Source organism: Chinchilla lanigera, unplaced genomic scaffold, assembly GCF_000276665.1.
Source record: "Chinchilla lanigera isolate Chin_1 unplaced genomic scaffold, ChiLan1.0 scaffold00061, whole genome shotgun sequence".
Lineage (NCBI taxonomy): Eukaryota > Metazoa > Chordata > Mammalia > Rodentia > Chinchillidae > Chinchilla > Chinchilla lanigera.
The window spans coordinates 1,118,529-1,135,481 of record NW_004955462.1 but is presented as its reverse complement, the minus strand read 5'-3'; the positions used below and the strand labels follow the sequence as shown (position 1 = coordinate 1,135,481).

Sequence of the window (16,953 nt, the reverse complement as noted above, 5' to 3'; positions counted from 1 at the left end):
GTCTTTTCTTAAGACATCCAAGTATAAGAAATTGACCTTTTTGACCTGACCCCAGTGTTGTGGGGCACGTCTAGAAATCATACAGCTGTTCCTAGGATATTTAAAATCAGGTTAATGAGAATGCCCAGCAGCACTCACCTGGGTCAATAAAGCTGCCAGAGAAGAACAGAGTTTACCTGTAACAGAAAATAGCCCCCTCCACCAGTATACTTCAGTTTCTTAGTTGCCTAGGTAATAGTTCCTGTTTGAGTTCAGGTTGCTCCTGTCTCTTGGAAACAGCTGGTCACTATGATGCACATTATATAAACCAATCCCCAGTTGACAAGCCATTCTGCCTCTGTACTTCCTGTTGCTTATCCCATATAAGCCCTAGACCACCAGAGATCGGGGCCTGATATTCTGAGAATGATCCTGATCAGTGCCTGTCAATGTAAATAAACCTGCCTCCAAATCCTGGGTATCATTTTGGTGTTTCTGCTTGCCATTGCATACCGTGGTGATAAAAAGTGTCCAAGGCTAGTATTTATATCATGCTACTGTGCTACCTCTTTGTATATGTACCCTGAGTAATACTATGCTTAAAAAAGATACTGTTCATTTATTTTTGCAGTACTGGATGGAGAACCACTATTTTTATTTTTAAACTGCATTACTACCTCTCATATTTACTATGACTTTCTTTCCCCCCTGTATGAGAATTCTGGTCAGTGAGGAGGGAGATGGGTAGCAAAAAAGATACTCAGAACTCTCCTCAAGACTTAACAGTTCACTGTGTATATAAAGGTTGCTTCCATGTTTCCATTTTATTAGCCAGTCAGTATGTAAAAGGGACGCAGATTAGTCCAGCATTTAAAAGCACATTTTATAAAATTTGTGAAAATTTTCAATTTTGTGAAATTAAAGATGGTATCCTAAACCTAGACTTTTCTCAGTGGCATTGCCATTAACTTTTTCTGTAGCTACATTAGTCTTTGATCTTTAAATATTTTCATATCTGGAATCAAGGATAATACTTTCATTTTAGTAACTCATTATAAACTACAGAACATCACTTCTAGTACTAAAGCCAGGTTCTACTAAGTACAGCACCACACCTTTAAGAAGCGTAACGATCAGTCTCACTCAGGAAACAGAAATCTGGATTTATGACAGGATTAAATGATCACATATGTAGTGCTACGTAACAGCCTGAGTCAAGTGACTCAGTTCCATTTCTAATTCTTCCCCTAACTACCCTTGCAATCTTGGATATTTAACCTTGTAAAATTTTAGTTTTGTCTTTTGTAAGAATGTAATAATATATACCTCAGAATTTTTTGGAGAATAAAATTAAATAATATAAAAAAAGTGATATCAGCACAGTGTCACAGAGTAAACTCTTAATAAATGTTAACATCATGTGTGAAACACCATTAGTGGGTAGAAGATATACACTTCAAGAGAGCTTATTTAATAGAGTATTTAAATGAATATTTAAACATGTAAACTCATAAGATAGAGGAATAGAGTACTTTGTAAGTTCAGGATGGAGATAAAGTTTGAAAGGGGTTTTATGTTATTTTATTGTTTTGGGACAGGGTCTCACTATTAGTTCAGGCCAGCCTTGATCTCACCATGTAGCCCAGGCAGGTTTCCTGCCTGAGCCTCCTGAGTGCTGGGATCGTAGATGAGTGCTACCATGCCAGTCTGAAATGGGTTTAAAAGTGGAGTACATAGCCAGGCATATTGATATATGCCTGTAATCTCAGCACTCAGGAGGCTGAGGCAGGAAGATCACTGCAAGTTCCAGCCACTATGGACTGCAAGTTCCAGCCCAGCCTGGTATACATGGTGAGTTCAAGACAATCCTGAGCTAGACAGCAAGACTCTATCTCCAAAAATGAAAATGAAAAAAAAAAAAAGGTGGAGCACGAGTTCCCTGGAAAGAGACTACGAGACAGGAATGTGCGTCCAGGAAGGCATCCACGTGAAAGTACTGCATAACAAATACATGCAAGCGGGGCTTAAGGTGAGTTGACAGGGATGATTCGGTTGGCTCACACTGCAGACTACAGTGAGATCTGGTGGGTGAAGAGTATGGTCTGAACTCAGCGGGTAATGGACAGAGACTGGGGTACTGAGGAAAGACACTGAGTACTGGGGAAAGACTCTGAGGGGTGCTAGATTCTGGGTAGCTTGGCACGGAATCCAGTCTATAAAATGTACTGGGATTTTTCTTTGAGTGTCGTTTTGGTGGGACTGGACTCACCTCTTTGAACGAGGTAGGCCTGCTGGTCCAGGTCACTGGTTCTCGCCCCATGCCGGCTCTGCATTTCCATCAAGGACTGCCTGCTGGAAGAAAGTGACACTCTGCAGCCCCAAACCGCACAGCCTCCAGCAGACAGTCCACGAAAGAGGAGGAGAAAGGGCCGCACTACAGTGCCTAGGTTCAAAAATCCACAACTGGAAACTAACCTGACTTTTAAATACTGTTGACACTAGGATACCATGTAGTGAAAGTAAGTAAGAATTTTTAGAAATCTTCTAGGAATAACCAATCTATTAATTGATAGGATAATGGGTCAGAAAAAAGAAATGGTGTATTTCTACATCAACACTCTATATAGCAATTAAAGAATTAAATCTGCATGTATGAAAATTGAGTACAAAATCACAGTGATGTACAAATCAAGTTATAGAACAATACCTACATTTTTATAACACATCAGTATTTTCTGGTTTTAAGATATTATATAGTAACACACAAAATAAATGGACAGCTACCCGCCAACTTTTTGGTTATACAAGCTAAGGGACAACTGTCATTTTAGAATTTTCAAACGTCAGAAGTAATTTTAAAAGTATTTTCTTTTCTTTTAGGGCATATGAGAGAATTTGAGGTGCTAGGATCATTTCATTCACGACAAAGGCAAGGTAGGACACTGTGGCACACAATGCATGATTTTACAACTTAAAGCAAGGAATAGGTCTGTCCAGCTCTGTTGTAAGCAAATCCTGCAGGAACACGGCCAAACGACACATAGACAGAGCGACTGGCATGGCTCAGACAGGAGACCTGTTTGGCAGGTCACGGCTTCTGCAGTCCCCACCATCCCACGCTCTACATCTTCTTCATGTGTTGTGACCTTACCTGTCTTCATCTTCAAAAGCGTTGTTCTCTTTTAGCAAAACCGCCAGCTGCAATGCCAGGTGCTCCTTCTCTTCGTGAATCTTCTCTTTTGCTGCTCTTTCAGCATGAAAATCAGAACAGTAAATCTCCATCTGTTAGAGAAAAAAAGTACGGAATTCACTACCAAGATGAATGTGAATTCTCTGAGGCTCACTTGTTTATGGAGTCAGAAAATAGTCCTGCCCCTTAGACAGGCCTCGGGGATGACAGACACATCCATACTCCTGCTGAAGCCAGCACAAACCACAACTTTCCAACTCCAAACAATAGGTACGAGCTGCACGTGCAGCATGCACATGTGTGTGCCTCAGGCAGTTCAAACCCTGCATATCCACTAATAGAAGTCGTTTAAGTAATGTATGTACCATTATATCAATAAAATATTATTGTCTCTTTTTAAAAAAGTAATATTTAGGGTTAACAATATAGTAAATAGTTTATTTACTCTGCCAGGTATATTTAAGAATGCTGGTCTTATACTAAATTTAAAATAATAAAAAAATAAGATGAGTGTGGTGTTAATCCTAGCGCTTGGGAGGCTGTGGTTTCAGTTTTGCTCTCTTCTGGAACCACTTGTCATGGAGGAGGTCAGCCACCTTGTCATGAGGGCGTTGTAGCAGCCCTCTGGAGGGACTGAGGGGAGGAACAGAGAACCCCGACTGACGCAGACATCTTGGAACAAGACCCTCAGTCCATTCTGAATGCAGCCTCATGAGAGATCCAGAGTTGGAATCATCCTGCTCTTGGATTCCTGACTCACAGAAGCCACATGTGAGAAAAGAAGTATTTTTGTTTGTTTCAAGCTGCTAAATTTTGGGAATGATAGATAACTAATACATTATGACAACAACTGCTACATTGTTAGCAAACTGTAATGTAAAAACAGACCATTTAATGGAGTGAAATGAGCATTATTCTAATACCAGTTTTTAATATTTTAGGTTGTAAATTGGTTTCTCTTTTCAAATTTAATGGTCCTAGGATATAAACTGTCTTCCATTACTTTTTTTAATGTTTTTTTTTTGGTATCGGGAATCAAACTCAGGACCTTGCGCTTGCCAGGCAGGCACTTATGCCACTGAGCTATATCCCCAGCCCTCCATTACTTTTAAAAGTATTAATTAATAAAATCTAAAACTGTTACTATATTAAAGTATTCAATAAAAAGACCATTTTAGGGGATTTTTCTATCAATTGTGAATGATCCAGCATATTATTGTATCATTAATGGATCATGGTTTGTTTTTCTTTTTGGGGGGAGGGATTGCAGTGCTTGGGGTATCTCACACATGACAGACAAATGTTCCACTAAGCTACACAGTGCCCCTCCTTTTTAAAATTTTGAGACAAAGTCTCATTAAGTTGCAAAGACTGGCCTTCACCTTGCAATCCTCTTGCTCAGGCTCCCATGCCTCACGGGTTTTTGAGTCTGCCCTAAATTGTTACAGTGTCACTTCTATCACATACTAGTTTCAGATCACTAAAAATGGGGTGTCTGTTTTGTTCACTCCTATACCCCCAGCAGTGAGAATTGTGTCTGACATATGATGGGTGCTTGAAAAAGTTGATGAATGAGCATATCCATCAAAACAAAGTAAACGTCTACAGAATGTGGTGAAAACATATGGCTACCAGAGAACAGGAAAACTGAATGAGCTCCCCAAGCAAAGGAAATGCTGCAGAGAGCTCAGAAAATGCAAGTTGAGAGTCTATTCCTACAGAGAACTAAAGCTGTGCATGGTAGTGCATGCTTAGCATCCCAGAAGTTGGAAGGCTGAAGCAGGAGGATCATGAGTTCATGACCAGCCTGGGCTATCCTGGGCTACACAGAAAGAACCTGTTTCAAATAAAACAAACAAACAAATAAATAAAACTAAAGCCAGAAATACCAAAAAAGTACCCTTCACTTCACTGGGGTCGGCCACTGTGGACAGCTGGTAATAATGAGTGCGTATATAGAAATAATGATCTGCTGACGTCACATATTTAAAATACTCTGTTTACTTCATCAGATTTGCGAAGATTTAGAATAATGCAAAGATGTGAGGACACAGGAATTATTATCTACTTTTAGTGAGAATACAATTTTGGCCTCGTTTGGGGAGACCGCTTGATAATGTTTATTTAATTTAAGAACCACCATTCCTGATAACCTTATCATTCCATTTCCGTATCTTAATACAGATTCTACAAGTCCACAAAGAGATACCTACAGAAAAAATACTCATTTTAGCATTCCTAGAAATAATAAAGTATAGGTACAAATTAAATGCCCATTAAGAGAGGATTAGCGAAATCTGTCATGATAATACACAATACCAAACACTGTGCCACATTTAAAAATAAATAAAAACACATGAATAAAATAAAAATAACATGTGGCTGAGTAATAACATGGAGAGATAGTTAAGATATGAGTATAAAACCTATAGCATAAAAGGTACAATATCATTTTTAATGAAGCAAGCAAAGAACAGTAAAAAAAAAAATCTATTGTACATGTACCAAAGTGGAATTTGAGGAAGTTTGATTTTTACCCTCTATTTTATATATTTTTGCATTGTTTAAAATTTTTGTTCTACACTGGATGGCACTGTTTATATAATGTTGAATAAATGTAAAGGTTGTGAACATAGCTCAGTGGTAAAGCAAGTCCCCGCCGTGGACAAGGCACAGACTGCATCTCACCTGAGCCCTGAGGACGGCCATGGTGTCCAGCTCCTCCTCCTGCCGGGCAATGGTCTGCTTCATCGCATCCATCTGAAGCTGCTTGGAGGCCAGTGCCTGCTCCGCTAGCTCCAGCTTCTCATTTAGCTCCCAGAGCACTGCTGTATCTACCTTTTCTGACTGAAAGACAATTTCATTCTAGACATGGTTTTGAAACAAGGCAGCTTATTCTAGTAATATACATTTTTTTGAGACAGGGTCTCCCTATGTAGTGCAGGCTAGCCTTGAACTCACTACATTGCCCAGGCTGGCCTCAAACTTAGTGGTCCTCCTGCCTCAACCTCCTGAGTGCTAGGGTTGCCAGTGTGCACCACTACACCTGGCTTCTAACAAAATAGTGGATAAAGGCTCACGTGTTAAAAAATTACTAGCTCCAAACTAGTCTGTTAATTAGCAAGGCTAATGTACTCAGAAAGTTGCACTTATTTAATATATGGCTTGCAAATAATTTCCTGTCTTAAAACTGTTTTTTAAAAAAATAGCAATAAAATAGGGAAATTATAACAAACCCTACCATGATGAGGTTGTGACTCACTGATACTATTATTTTTCTACCCATGTTGCTCTTTGTGACATCATTGGAAAAGAAGCATGTTTAAGTTTGAAATATAACTGGTCCTAGAGGGGAAAACATTCTTTAAAAAGGAAAAATAAAGTATATCCATAAGGATATAAATTCAAGACCCTTTATAATCCAAAACTGTCATGGTCTATAGATTATCTCACCACCCGGGCATTATTACTGATTTAAATTGCATGTTGATGAGCCCAGGGTCTCAAGCTCACTGCACAGGTCCATGAGCAGATGGCCCGTCCAGCCCTAGCAGCTGTCACACAGTGCCCTGTTCACACATGAACCATGCCCTCAGTCCCCCTGCAAAGCTACCCTGAGAAATACTAAAGCTCACAGCCTGACTCTAGACGTTCACACCATCTGTGCACTCACAGCACATTACGAGTATGTTGGACATGAGAAGTTACATATGTTTCAACCCAAGAAATAATTATAAACTGAAAAGCAACTTTGAAACCAGATTTAGTTAAGCATTCATGCAATTTTTTTTATATAGAAAATGTTCATTGATTTCTGTTCACCAGAATTTGTTTCCTGTGAATACCTCTTTCCTTGTTAGTTCCTCAACTTTCTTCAATGTATTATTATGTTCTTGAAGAAGCTTGTTGTGTGTTGACTGCAGAATGGCTAATTTGGACCTAATAAAAAAGATATTAAAAAATGGAATCTTGGGAAAAATATCACAGAAGGTTTGAATCTTGTCTGCTCATCATCTTCTAAACATTTTAGTAGCAAAATATTCTTTCCTTTTATTATCCAACTGTTATAGGTTGTGTCTAAATGTTCCCCCAAAGCCTCACACACTCATAAGTGGGGCTTTTCAGAGGTGGCTGAATCTAGAGTGTGTGATGTTGAGATTAAGGGTGTGTGATAACTAAATCAGTCCACTGATTGGTTTGGCATTTCCTTAATCTTAGTAGTCTAAATAGAACATAAAAGAGGCAGAAGAAAGCTGCTAAGGGTGTTGGTTGGTTCCATCTTGCTTGTGTTGCTGCCCTCTGCCATGCCATGGACTATTTGTCCTCTGCAATGTCCCTCTCCCACACCACCCTGGCTTGGAGTCGACTACAGACTGAAACCTCTACAAACTGTGAGCCAAATAAACCTTTCCTGCTTAATCTTGGATACTGCATATTTTGTTTCAGCAGTGAGAAAAGTAACTAAGACACCCACCAATTACTAGCATTTTCTTACTTTCCAAGAAAATATTTTGTGCTCGCTTCGGCAGCACATATACTAAAATTAGAATGAAGAAAATATTTTCTCAAAAAATAAGATAGAATGCAAATCATTTTCACAATTTTCTTATGATAAAATAATAAATCTTATCTCTCCAAAGAGTTTCCTAGGGCTCTTTGAGATAAATAAAAATTTTATGAGTTTGTTCTCAATTCCTAATCCACTATGTATAAAAAAGCAGTTCAGCATACTCACTTTTCTTCTTCCACTTTAGCTTGCTCCATTTTGATTTCTGACCACATGCTTTCCACTTGGAGTTCTAATTTCTTATTATTATAAACCAGCTCTTGCTTTTCACTCAACTCTGATGGAGTTGCAGAATTTTTCCTTTCAAGGGCCTGGCACCTAAGCAAGTTAAAGATTTTATGAGGCTAAACAATGTTCTACTTCTCAGCGGCTTTTTAACAAATCCCAAGATTATGTAAACTACAAGCAAGTGTAGAGCTGTAGGATTTATGAATGAAAAATAAAATATTTTATTCTTTCTGCTTCTTTGATAGCCATATTTCTGAACCCTCATGCATGACATGAGGTGGTTTTATCTTTGAATAATTGTCTTCACTAGTCATATGCATATATTTTTGTTACTTAAACACAGGTCAAGGTAGTAATTGGCTAAAAGTGATTCTCATATATTGATCCATGAGTACCTTTTATATTTTTTAAAGTTTGACTGATCATCCAAAAAGACAGATTTCTGACAAGGATTCAACTGGGAAAAAAGGAAATTTCCCTACCCTCTTAGAGATCAGAAAGAAAATTTCAATATAATAACTGCAAAAATAAATGAATGATAGCTATGTACATGGCATTAATGCCAAGCATATTAAGTATTTAATTTAATGATACTGTGCCAGGTTACCATAATACTGTAGAGTGTTGGTAAGTGTAACCTCCAAGAAAACATACCTATGCACTAAGCTGGACATGTGTTTGCCAGCTAATCCAATAGAATGACATTAAGTTTCAGATAATTTCTTACATCAAAAGAAACAAATCCAAAATTCTTAATTTACATGTTAGCTTTAGTAACTGATTAAAATACTTGATTCCAATTGATTTTTTTCCAAAACTTCACTCAACTTCTTTATGCTCTATTGCTTTTCTTGTTCATATGGTTGTTGTCAGTGTAAGCCAGACAGGAAATCTGGCCGCAGCTGTGGCCAGGGGTCTCATAGGCTGGTATACTAACAGTGGAATTAAAGCCCCTTGGTCCCCATTCCCCAACATTTTAACATGTACTTCATTCTTTTGTTGTTTTCAGTAATAGGGAACCCAGAGCCTCCACACTGATCTATATCCTCAGCCCTTTTTTAAATTTTGAAACAAGATCACACTAAATTCCCCAGGTAGGACATGAACTTAGGATTCTCTTGCCTCAGCCTCCCCAGAGTGCTGGGATTACAAGCATGTTCCACTACACCAGGCTAAGAATTTTATTCTTATAGATTAACCCATACATTAGTGTTTTTTAAAAATTTCTAGCCTAGGTCTCTTTTTCTTTTCATCAGTAACAAAGCCATATACCTTGTAAAAATCTGTTTTTCTTAAAGGTGGATAAAACTGATTTTTCTTACTTTTCTTGAAGTCTCTTCTTCATTAGCTCAGCTTCACTGAGTTTTGTGTGAGCCTCTTGAAGCTCCTTAAACAGGGACGTCACCTGAAGGTTCAGTGTTTCCACCTCACTTCCAATCTGTGATACAGGAGATGCCAAACACTACATGTGATTGTCATCAGGGATTAAATGAACCGATATGAGAAAAGTCTGAACCACTCCTCTCCAATCAAGACTAACCAGTGAACAGATTCACTTTGGCTAATTACTACTCCAGATATAATTTTGGATATAACTCTGTTTCTTAATAAAGCATTAACTAATCGGGTTGCCTGCACTTGTAAGTAATGATTTTATCACTACTGAAAGTAACCCTACTCTCATGGTTCAGGGATTACAGATCACAGAGGTGCCAACTTCACTCATTTAGGTTTCTAGTTTACGTAACTATTTCTGTTGTATAGCCTTTCTCCTGAGAGCTCTGTAATTCCTGTAAATGAGACTTATGTCTTAGAAATCTCAATGCTCCTGTTAGTGGTGGTTGAGTGAGTTTTAGTCTACAAGCTACTACTATGCACTGCGGATCTTTTCATCTCAGTTTTCTAAATGTTCTGCATTCTCATGTAGTTCCCTACTTGAAAGAGTAGGCATTCAATATACATAGCTGGCATTCAATACCTATGGTTGAATAAATGTATTAGCTAATGTGGTTTTTTATATAAATGCCTTTCACTTGGGCTACTATAGCTATTTTAACTTCATGTTTTCATTAACTATCCCTAAGCTTATGACTCTGCAGGCCCAAAGGATCACTCTAAGTTACCAAACACCATTGAATAGATACATGAACCACTGTCATTGCCACTGCTTTGTTCCTACTGTCTCTCAGTCACATCATCAAATGAACTCATTATAAAGTAGACAAAGTTCCTTTTTCACTTAGTGGGCTTGTTCACTTGAAGATTTAGGAAAGTAAATAGGTCACAAAATATAGGACCTGTTTCATAGAATATCATACAATTCCATCTCACTACAGTTGACAGTGAATAAAACGCAAACAGGACAGGAAACACAAGATGATGTGATCCCGCTGTGGTACTACTCTGATGCACCCTGGGTGTGTCCAGCAGTCTTGGAATTTCGGTACCCACAGTCTCTGTGTCTTTCTCCTCTTCATTCTCTTTTTCTGTGTTCTTCTCTGTCTGGGTCTCAGTCTCGGCGCGATCATGTGCTTTCTTTTCAAACTCTGAAATTCTGGAAAAAAATACAAAAGTGTAAAAAAGTTACTTTCTCTTTGTCCTTATGAAGAGTACCAATTGCAGAAACACTCACAGGAATACCTTCAAAATTTAGATAAACTGTTGAGTTTTCAGAACCTCTTTACATTCTCTACATTAGCACTGGTTTTGTTTCTCATTCTAAGACTGGCTAGAATTGATGTGATTTACACAGAAGTAAAAGACAGGAATAACTTGTCTTGACCACAATTTCTTTCATGTGAATGTACTATCAGGAAGTATTTTTAAAACTTGGATTACATGTGTGTGCACATGTGGATATATGCATTTGTTCCATGCATGCCTGTGTGTCCTATTTATAAGAATTTAACCCAGACATGGTGGCACATGTCTGTAATCCCAGCTATTTGAGGCTGAGACAGGAAAGATCACAAGTTCAAGGCTAGCCTGGGTAACTTAGTGAGATCCTGTCTCAAAACAAAATAAGAAGGAGGAGGAGAGGGAGAAGAAGAGGAAGGAGAAGAAGAGGAAGGGGGTAAGGAAGAAGAAGAAAAAGGAGAAGAAGAAGAATTTAGCAGGAAAGGAAAGACTTTTCCTTTTAGGACCTCTTCAAATTTATAAGTCCCCAAACAAACAATGTATCACCATTCCTACACTGAATCATAATCGTAGGACAAGTGAAACGAATAGAGATTGTGGTTGAGTATGTGCAATTACTCCGCCCCCCGCCCCCACTCCAAAACCTATAAAAACAACTCTATAAAAGGCCTGTGCCTACTGGAACAAAGAGAAAAGGACAGAAAATCATAGCAAGAAATGTGGAAAACCCCAAGAACAAGTGGGAACAGGGTCAGCTGGACAACACTAGGAAATACCAAAAAGTAAACAGCTACAGTGGAAACTCCAAAAGGCCCACTAGCTGGGGACATCTGGACTAGTGGGCATGGTGATGAGGACAAGGCCTGCTGGAGGAGGACTTGGAAGACTGTAAGATGAAGGAGTTCTGGACTCACTGCTAAGCTGAGCTCAGGGACTGAGTTTCCGAATGAAGAGAAAGTGGAATTTACGCGTTGACAAGTGAGGGCCTCCACCTATTTCTACTCATCTCAAGAAAAATGTTCTTTGGGTAGGAGGCTGAAAGAGTCTTCTCTGGAGAATTCGACCAGGACAAATGAAAAGATTTCAAGTCTGAGGCATGGACTTCCCCAAGGAAGCCTCCCAGCTGGATATCCCTACAGGCGCTCACAAGCTTCTCTCTCCTCCCTCTTACAGCTGATCAAACAGACAAGATTACAGACATCTGAGAAAACCCTTAAAATTAATGGATATTTTTCTACCAAAAATAGAGTAAGATGGTATGGGGGGGGCTATCACTAATATCCCTAGAGACATAAGGAAACATACTGCAACTATTTCAAAAGGAACATTAAAAGCACCAGAGACAAGAAAAAGAAAAGAAAGGAAGTTATTTGCCAAATCTAGCAGAATTGAAAGAAAGAAAGGGTTGAGGGTGTAGCTCAGAGGCAGAGCGTGTGGCTAGCTTGCATGAGGCCCTAGGTTTGATCCCCTGCTGCAAAAACAAACAAACAAAAAAGTTCTAAAAAAGCAAAGAAAAAAGAGATGGCAAAGAAAAATAAAATTTAGGAAAATTAGATGGCTGGCCTGGGGGATCTAATTCAAAATAAGGAAAATATAGTAGGTTCTAGAAAGATAACTAAAGGTCAGAGAAGAGTCGGTATAGGAAATAATCCCTACATTATTTTGAGATTTTTCAAGAACTGAAGGGCGTGTCTTTGCAGAATGAAAGGCTCAAATGAGTCTAGAACAAATGGATGAAAGGCTCACAGCAAAGCACACTGTGCCTTATCACAATGGCAGAAACAAAGATCTTTCAGATTGGAGGAAAACAAAAGGCATTTCACATAAAGACATTAACAATCAGAATGGCAAGGATTTCTCAACAATAAGACCAGAAGCTGAAATACAATGAAGCCATGCTTTCAAATTTTGAAGGGAAAATAATATCCATTCTAGAATTTTACATAGCCAAACCAAACTATACGTTAAGTACAAAGGTAGAGAGATTTTCAGACAGGCAGAACTCAGAAAACATATTCCTCAGATATCCTTTTCAGTTAGTTAGGAGAGATACAGTATACTCTATTAAAAAAAAAAAAAAAAAGAAAGAAAGCAAAAGTAAGAAAGGTGTCGGACTAGGGAAGGTGGTGATCCAACACTGGCGAGCTAAAGGAATTCCACAAGATGATGAGGAAGGGAGATTCCAAGATGACTGCAATACAGCAGGATCCAGAAAGTAAGCAGGCCAGGAGTCAAGAAGAGAATACTGCTGCACTCCAAATGTGTTTGAATGGAACTGATTTCCTCACTGGAAGAAAGTGTATGAGGAAACTGAGTTCTGGGACTTGAACAACCCCTCTGAAATTCATGTTGAAATTTAAATTGCCATTGCCATTGTGCCAACACTGCCTTCCTGAATGGATTACTGGGAGTGGGTTCTTAATGAAAGGATGAGTTCAGCTCAGTTTTTCAGTTGCACGTTTTTGATTGTCCTTCTGCTCTGTTATAATGCAGCCCCAACTTGAACTCCCAGCATTCATACCTGTGAGCCACATAAACTAACAGTTTAGAACTGATCCAGTATGCAGGATTCTGTTATAGAGGCAGAAAACTGACTAAGATAGGCAAAATTTTAAAAAGGTAATTCTGCACAGAAGTTAAAAAAATGTGTAAAAAAGAAAAAGTGGTCACGGTATATTACCTGACTGCAAACTGTGTGTGTTGTATGTTTAAGCATAGTAATGCAAACACTGTGTAGTCATCTAATTAATATAATCAATCTAATTAATATAATCTAATTATATTAATTAGTCATCTAATTAATATAATCAATCTTCGATATAATCAATCTCAGACAGGGTGGGGAGTGGAGGAGGGGCCCAGAAGCCTATGTGCGTTGTGTTAATGATAGCGTAAGTCAATTAAATCATCATCCATAGTGGAGACCAACAGATCGTATTTAAAATCTTTTTAAAAATTTAAGTAACAGTTTAAGCTTGATATACGAAGATAAAGATCAACACTTGATCTTAGCCAAAAGGCCGAGAAGTGATAAAGATAAAGATTAAAAGAACCAACTAAATATGTTGAAAGTGGCCATATAGGAAGCAGGAAAAAGTGTGTGTGAGGGGGTGATAGGTCAAAAAACTGTTGTTTCTCCAAGAGAGGTTTGTAGAAAAAACAATTCTTTTTTTGTCAGGGGTGGGTACTGGAAACTGAACCCGGGCCTTCACACTACATCTATAGCCCTTTTTGGTTTTTTTTTTTAAATTTTGAGACAGGGTCCCACTAAGTTGCTCATGCTGGGCTCAAACTTGTGATCCTCCTGCCTTAGCTTCCAAGAGTGCTGGAATTAGAGGCATGTGCCATCATGCCCAACCACAACCAATTAGTTATATGAATATAAATTTATCTTTAAATAAAACTTACTGGTGATAAAAATTATGATTAGCAATACTGGTATCTGTTACAAACTGTCAAACCTAATTGGTGTGTAAGTACTGTCTCTGTCTAAGCTGAATAAATGGGTTGAGCACCAGCTGGTGGGGGTAGGAAGGTGGGCCTTTGTAATGCTACTCACGAATGATACAAGGTTTTGATCTATATTTGAATAACAACTTAATTTTCTAGGGCAAATTCTCACCTTGAGCTGACTTTTTCCTGCTATCTCCTGATTTTCCAAACTACATTTCCTATACAATTTTCTCTCCTTTCCAGCTTTTGGTGTATGTTTAGAAAACACAAATTACACAAAATATTAGTCCTGGCAAAACAGAGACAGAAAAACAAATCTACAGTTCTCTATCCCCATACATCACCTAAAAGCTTTTCAGAATAAATTTTAGAACATTTATACACATATTTCCTTAATTAATAAAAATGGCTTAAGATTGACTTAGTTATTTCAGAAAAAGATATGTTAGGTCTTGCAGTGTGTTTTATTATATCTGATTAAAGAATGTATAAATCAAGAGAGGTTGTTTGCTTATTAGTAATTTTGTTTCTTGGTTTTAGTGCTACTCTTTCTGGGAGGAAATCACCATCATGAAACCCACCTAGAGAACATTAGTCTCAGCAACTAATTACCAACTTGTCAGTGGGTAAATATTGACTGAACTCTGGCTCATATAATGGAAGTTTAATACCACTGAGAAAGGATATTTCCAAGATGCTCAAGATAGGGACATCAGACTTCTGTCTCAAAGACAGGCCTGATATATTAGCTACAGTCTGAAGAGCTACCTACCCCTTAGCCTCCAAGTAAAAAGTTATGAATTTTTTGAAAGCACGAATTATATATTTTGTATGAAAGGTCATGATGTGTAACGGGCAAATTCCTAAGTTTGCACTTCTATTCATAAAACCAGTCACAGTAAAGTAAGGATGAATTACTGGTTAAACCTGAAATGGTAACAAAACTTGATATATACATGACTACAAAATACAAATACACTGATCACTCATGACTATTAAAGGTCTCATCATAACATAACATTTTCCTTTAAAATCAGCTATAATAGTTATGGTGTAAAAAGAATACTTTCTCTCTCTCTCTCTCTCTCTCTCTCTCTCTCTCTCTCTCTCTCTCTCTACATTGTTACTCTGCTTTGGAATTCACCAAAAAGCTAGGATGAATATATTACCCTATTAGAGCACATAGTGGTACCTCCTACAAGTCACCTCTAACTTCTGTAAGTAGGAGACAGGATAAAAAACAAAAATTTACAACCATTATGCCTTTTCACCTTTGAAAAGACTTGATCACCAAGTTAAGTTATTGGGCAAATGCTGACATGCTTTCCACATTTTCTCAATCTGAACAGTGGCTTATGCTTAATGTTTTAAGAACACATCTTCCAATAGTTAAAGTTTTAAACTGCTGCAATAGTAAAATACTTTTTTTTTTGTTGAGACAGGGTCTCACTCATGTAGTTCAGGCTGGTCTTGAACTTACTATATAGCCCAGGGTGGTCTCGAACTCACAGCAATCCTCCTGCCTCAGTCTCCTGAATTCTGGGATCATGGATGTATGGCATCATGTCCAGCAAAATACTTCTTAAAAGTGCTACAGTTTAAGAGTAATAAACCATTTACAATGGTTTATTAATTCTGAGAGAATTCTGAAAGAATTAATTATGCCATAATATATCTATGATTAAATGTTCCAATCACTACAGCCCTAAAACTATTGTATAACTCCCCCTATACCTTACACTGTATTTGGAGTATCTTAGCAACTTGTATTTCTTTTTCTTTTTTCTTTTGTCTTTTTAAGACAGGGTTTCACTAGGCAATTCAGGCTGACCTTGAACTCACAGCAACCCTCCTGCCTCAGCCTCCTCAGTGCTGGACTACAGGAGTAAGCCATCACAGCTGGCAACAACTCATATTTCTAAAACATACATCCATAAACTAAACTTCACTGACTTCACAACAGCTCATAAGGTAGGTAAATTTTACTCCAATCCCTACTCTAAATGATTTTGTTTGCGATAGCATTATATTGCAGCTATTCCAATGTTTTGAAGTCTGTCTGATATTTTTAAATGTATAGAATTAGAAGCACTATTTTCCAATTTGTTTTGAGGTTACTACCCAAACACCAAAACTAGACAAAGACATCACAAGAAAACTACATACTAATATCCCTTCTATATAGTAAGATAATAGCAAGCTGAACCTAGCAACATATAAAAAGAATTATCTACCATGACCAAGTGAGAGCCCAGGAATGGAAGGCTGACTTAATACTTGAAAATCAATGATATATCAATATTATTAAGGTTAAAAACACCCAGAAAATCATCCCCATATATACATAAAAAGCATCTGAAAAAATCTAAACACATTTCATGATAAAATTATAACAAATTAGACACAGGAAGGAGTTGCTCAACCTGATAAAGGCATCTATGAACAACCCCCAACTAATGTTATACTTAATGGACTGAAAGATTTTCCCCTAAAGTAAAGAACAAGACAAAGACACCCACCCTCTCCACTTCTATCTCACACTGTACTGGAAACTTTAAAGAAATAAAAGCATTCAGATTAGAAAGGAGGAAGCAAAACTATCTCTGCAGATGATACAATCTGATTCTATAATTAGAACATTCTAAAGATTCCTCTAAAAAATTATTAGCACTAACAAATAAGTTCAGCAAGGTTCCAAAATACAAGATCAATACACAAAATTGGTTTTTATGTACTATGAATGAATAAGCCAAAAATTAAGAAAACAATTTCTTTTACAGGGCCAGGAATATAGCTCAGTGGCACAAGTGACTGTCTGGCAAGCACAATGTCCTGAGTTTGATTCCTGGTACAAAAAAAAATTTCTTTTACAATAGCATCAAAAACATTAAAATGCTTA

General features: G+C 37.7%; 1 protein-coding gene across 6 annotated transcripts in view; it reads right to left on the bottom strand.

The window, feature by feature from the left end:
- The window catches only part of Optn (optineurin), a 52,174-nt gene that overhangs the window by 14,810 nt on the left and 20,411 nt on the right, over positions 1 to 16,953 (bottom strand). For 5 of the 6 annotated variants that reach the window (XM_013521445.1, XM_005398090.2, XM_013521442.1 and 2 more), the window contains 7 exons: positions 10,416 to 10,518; positions 9,287 to 9,402; positions 7,905 to 8,054; positions 7,015 to 7,108; positions 5,858 to 6,016; positions 3,131 to 3,261; positions 2,249 to 2,331 (listed from right to left, as the gene is read on the bottom strand). In XM_013521445.1, the coding sequence (XP_013376899.1) occupies positions 2,249 to 2,331; positions 3,131 to 3,261; positions 5,858 to 6,016; positions 7,015 to 7,108; positions 7,905 to 8,054; positions 9,287 to 9,402; positions 10,416 to 10,518 (836 nt within the window). The remainder of the gene's footprint in view (positions 1 to 2,248; positions 2,332 to 3,130; positions 3,262 to 5,857; positions 6,017 to 7,014; positions 7,109 to 7,904; positions 8,055 to 9,286; positions 9,403 to 10,415; positions 10,519 to 16,953) is intronic. The other variant, XM_013521446.1, reaches the window with a different exon arrangement.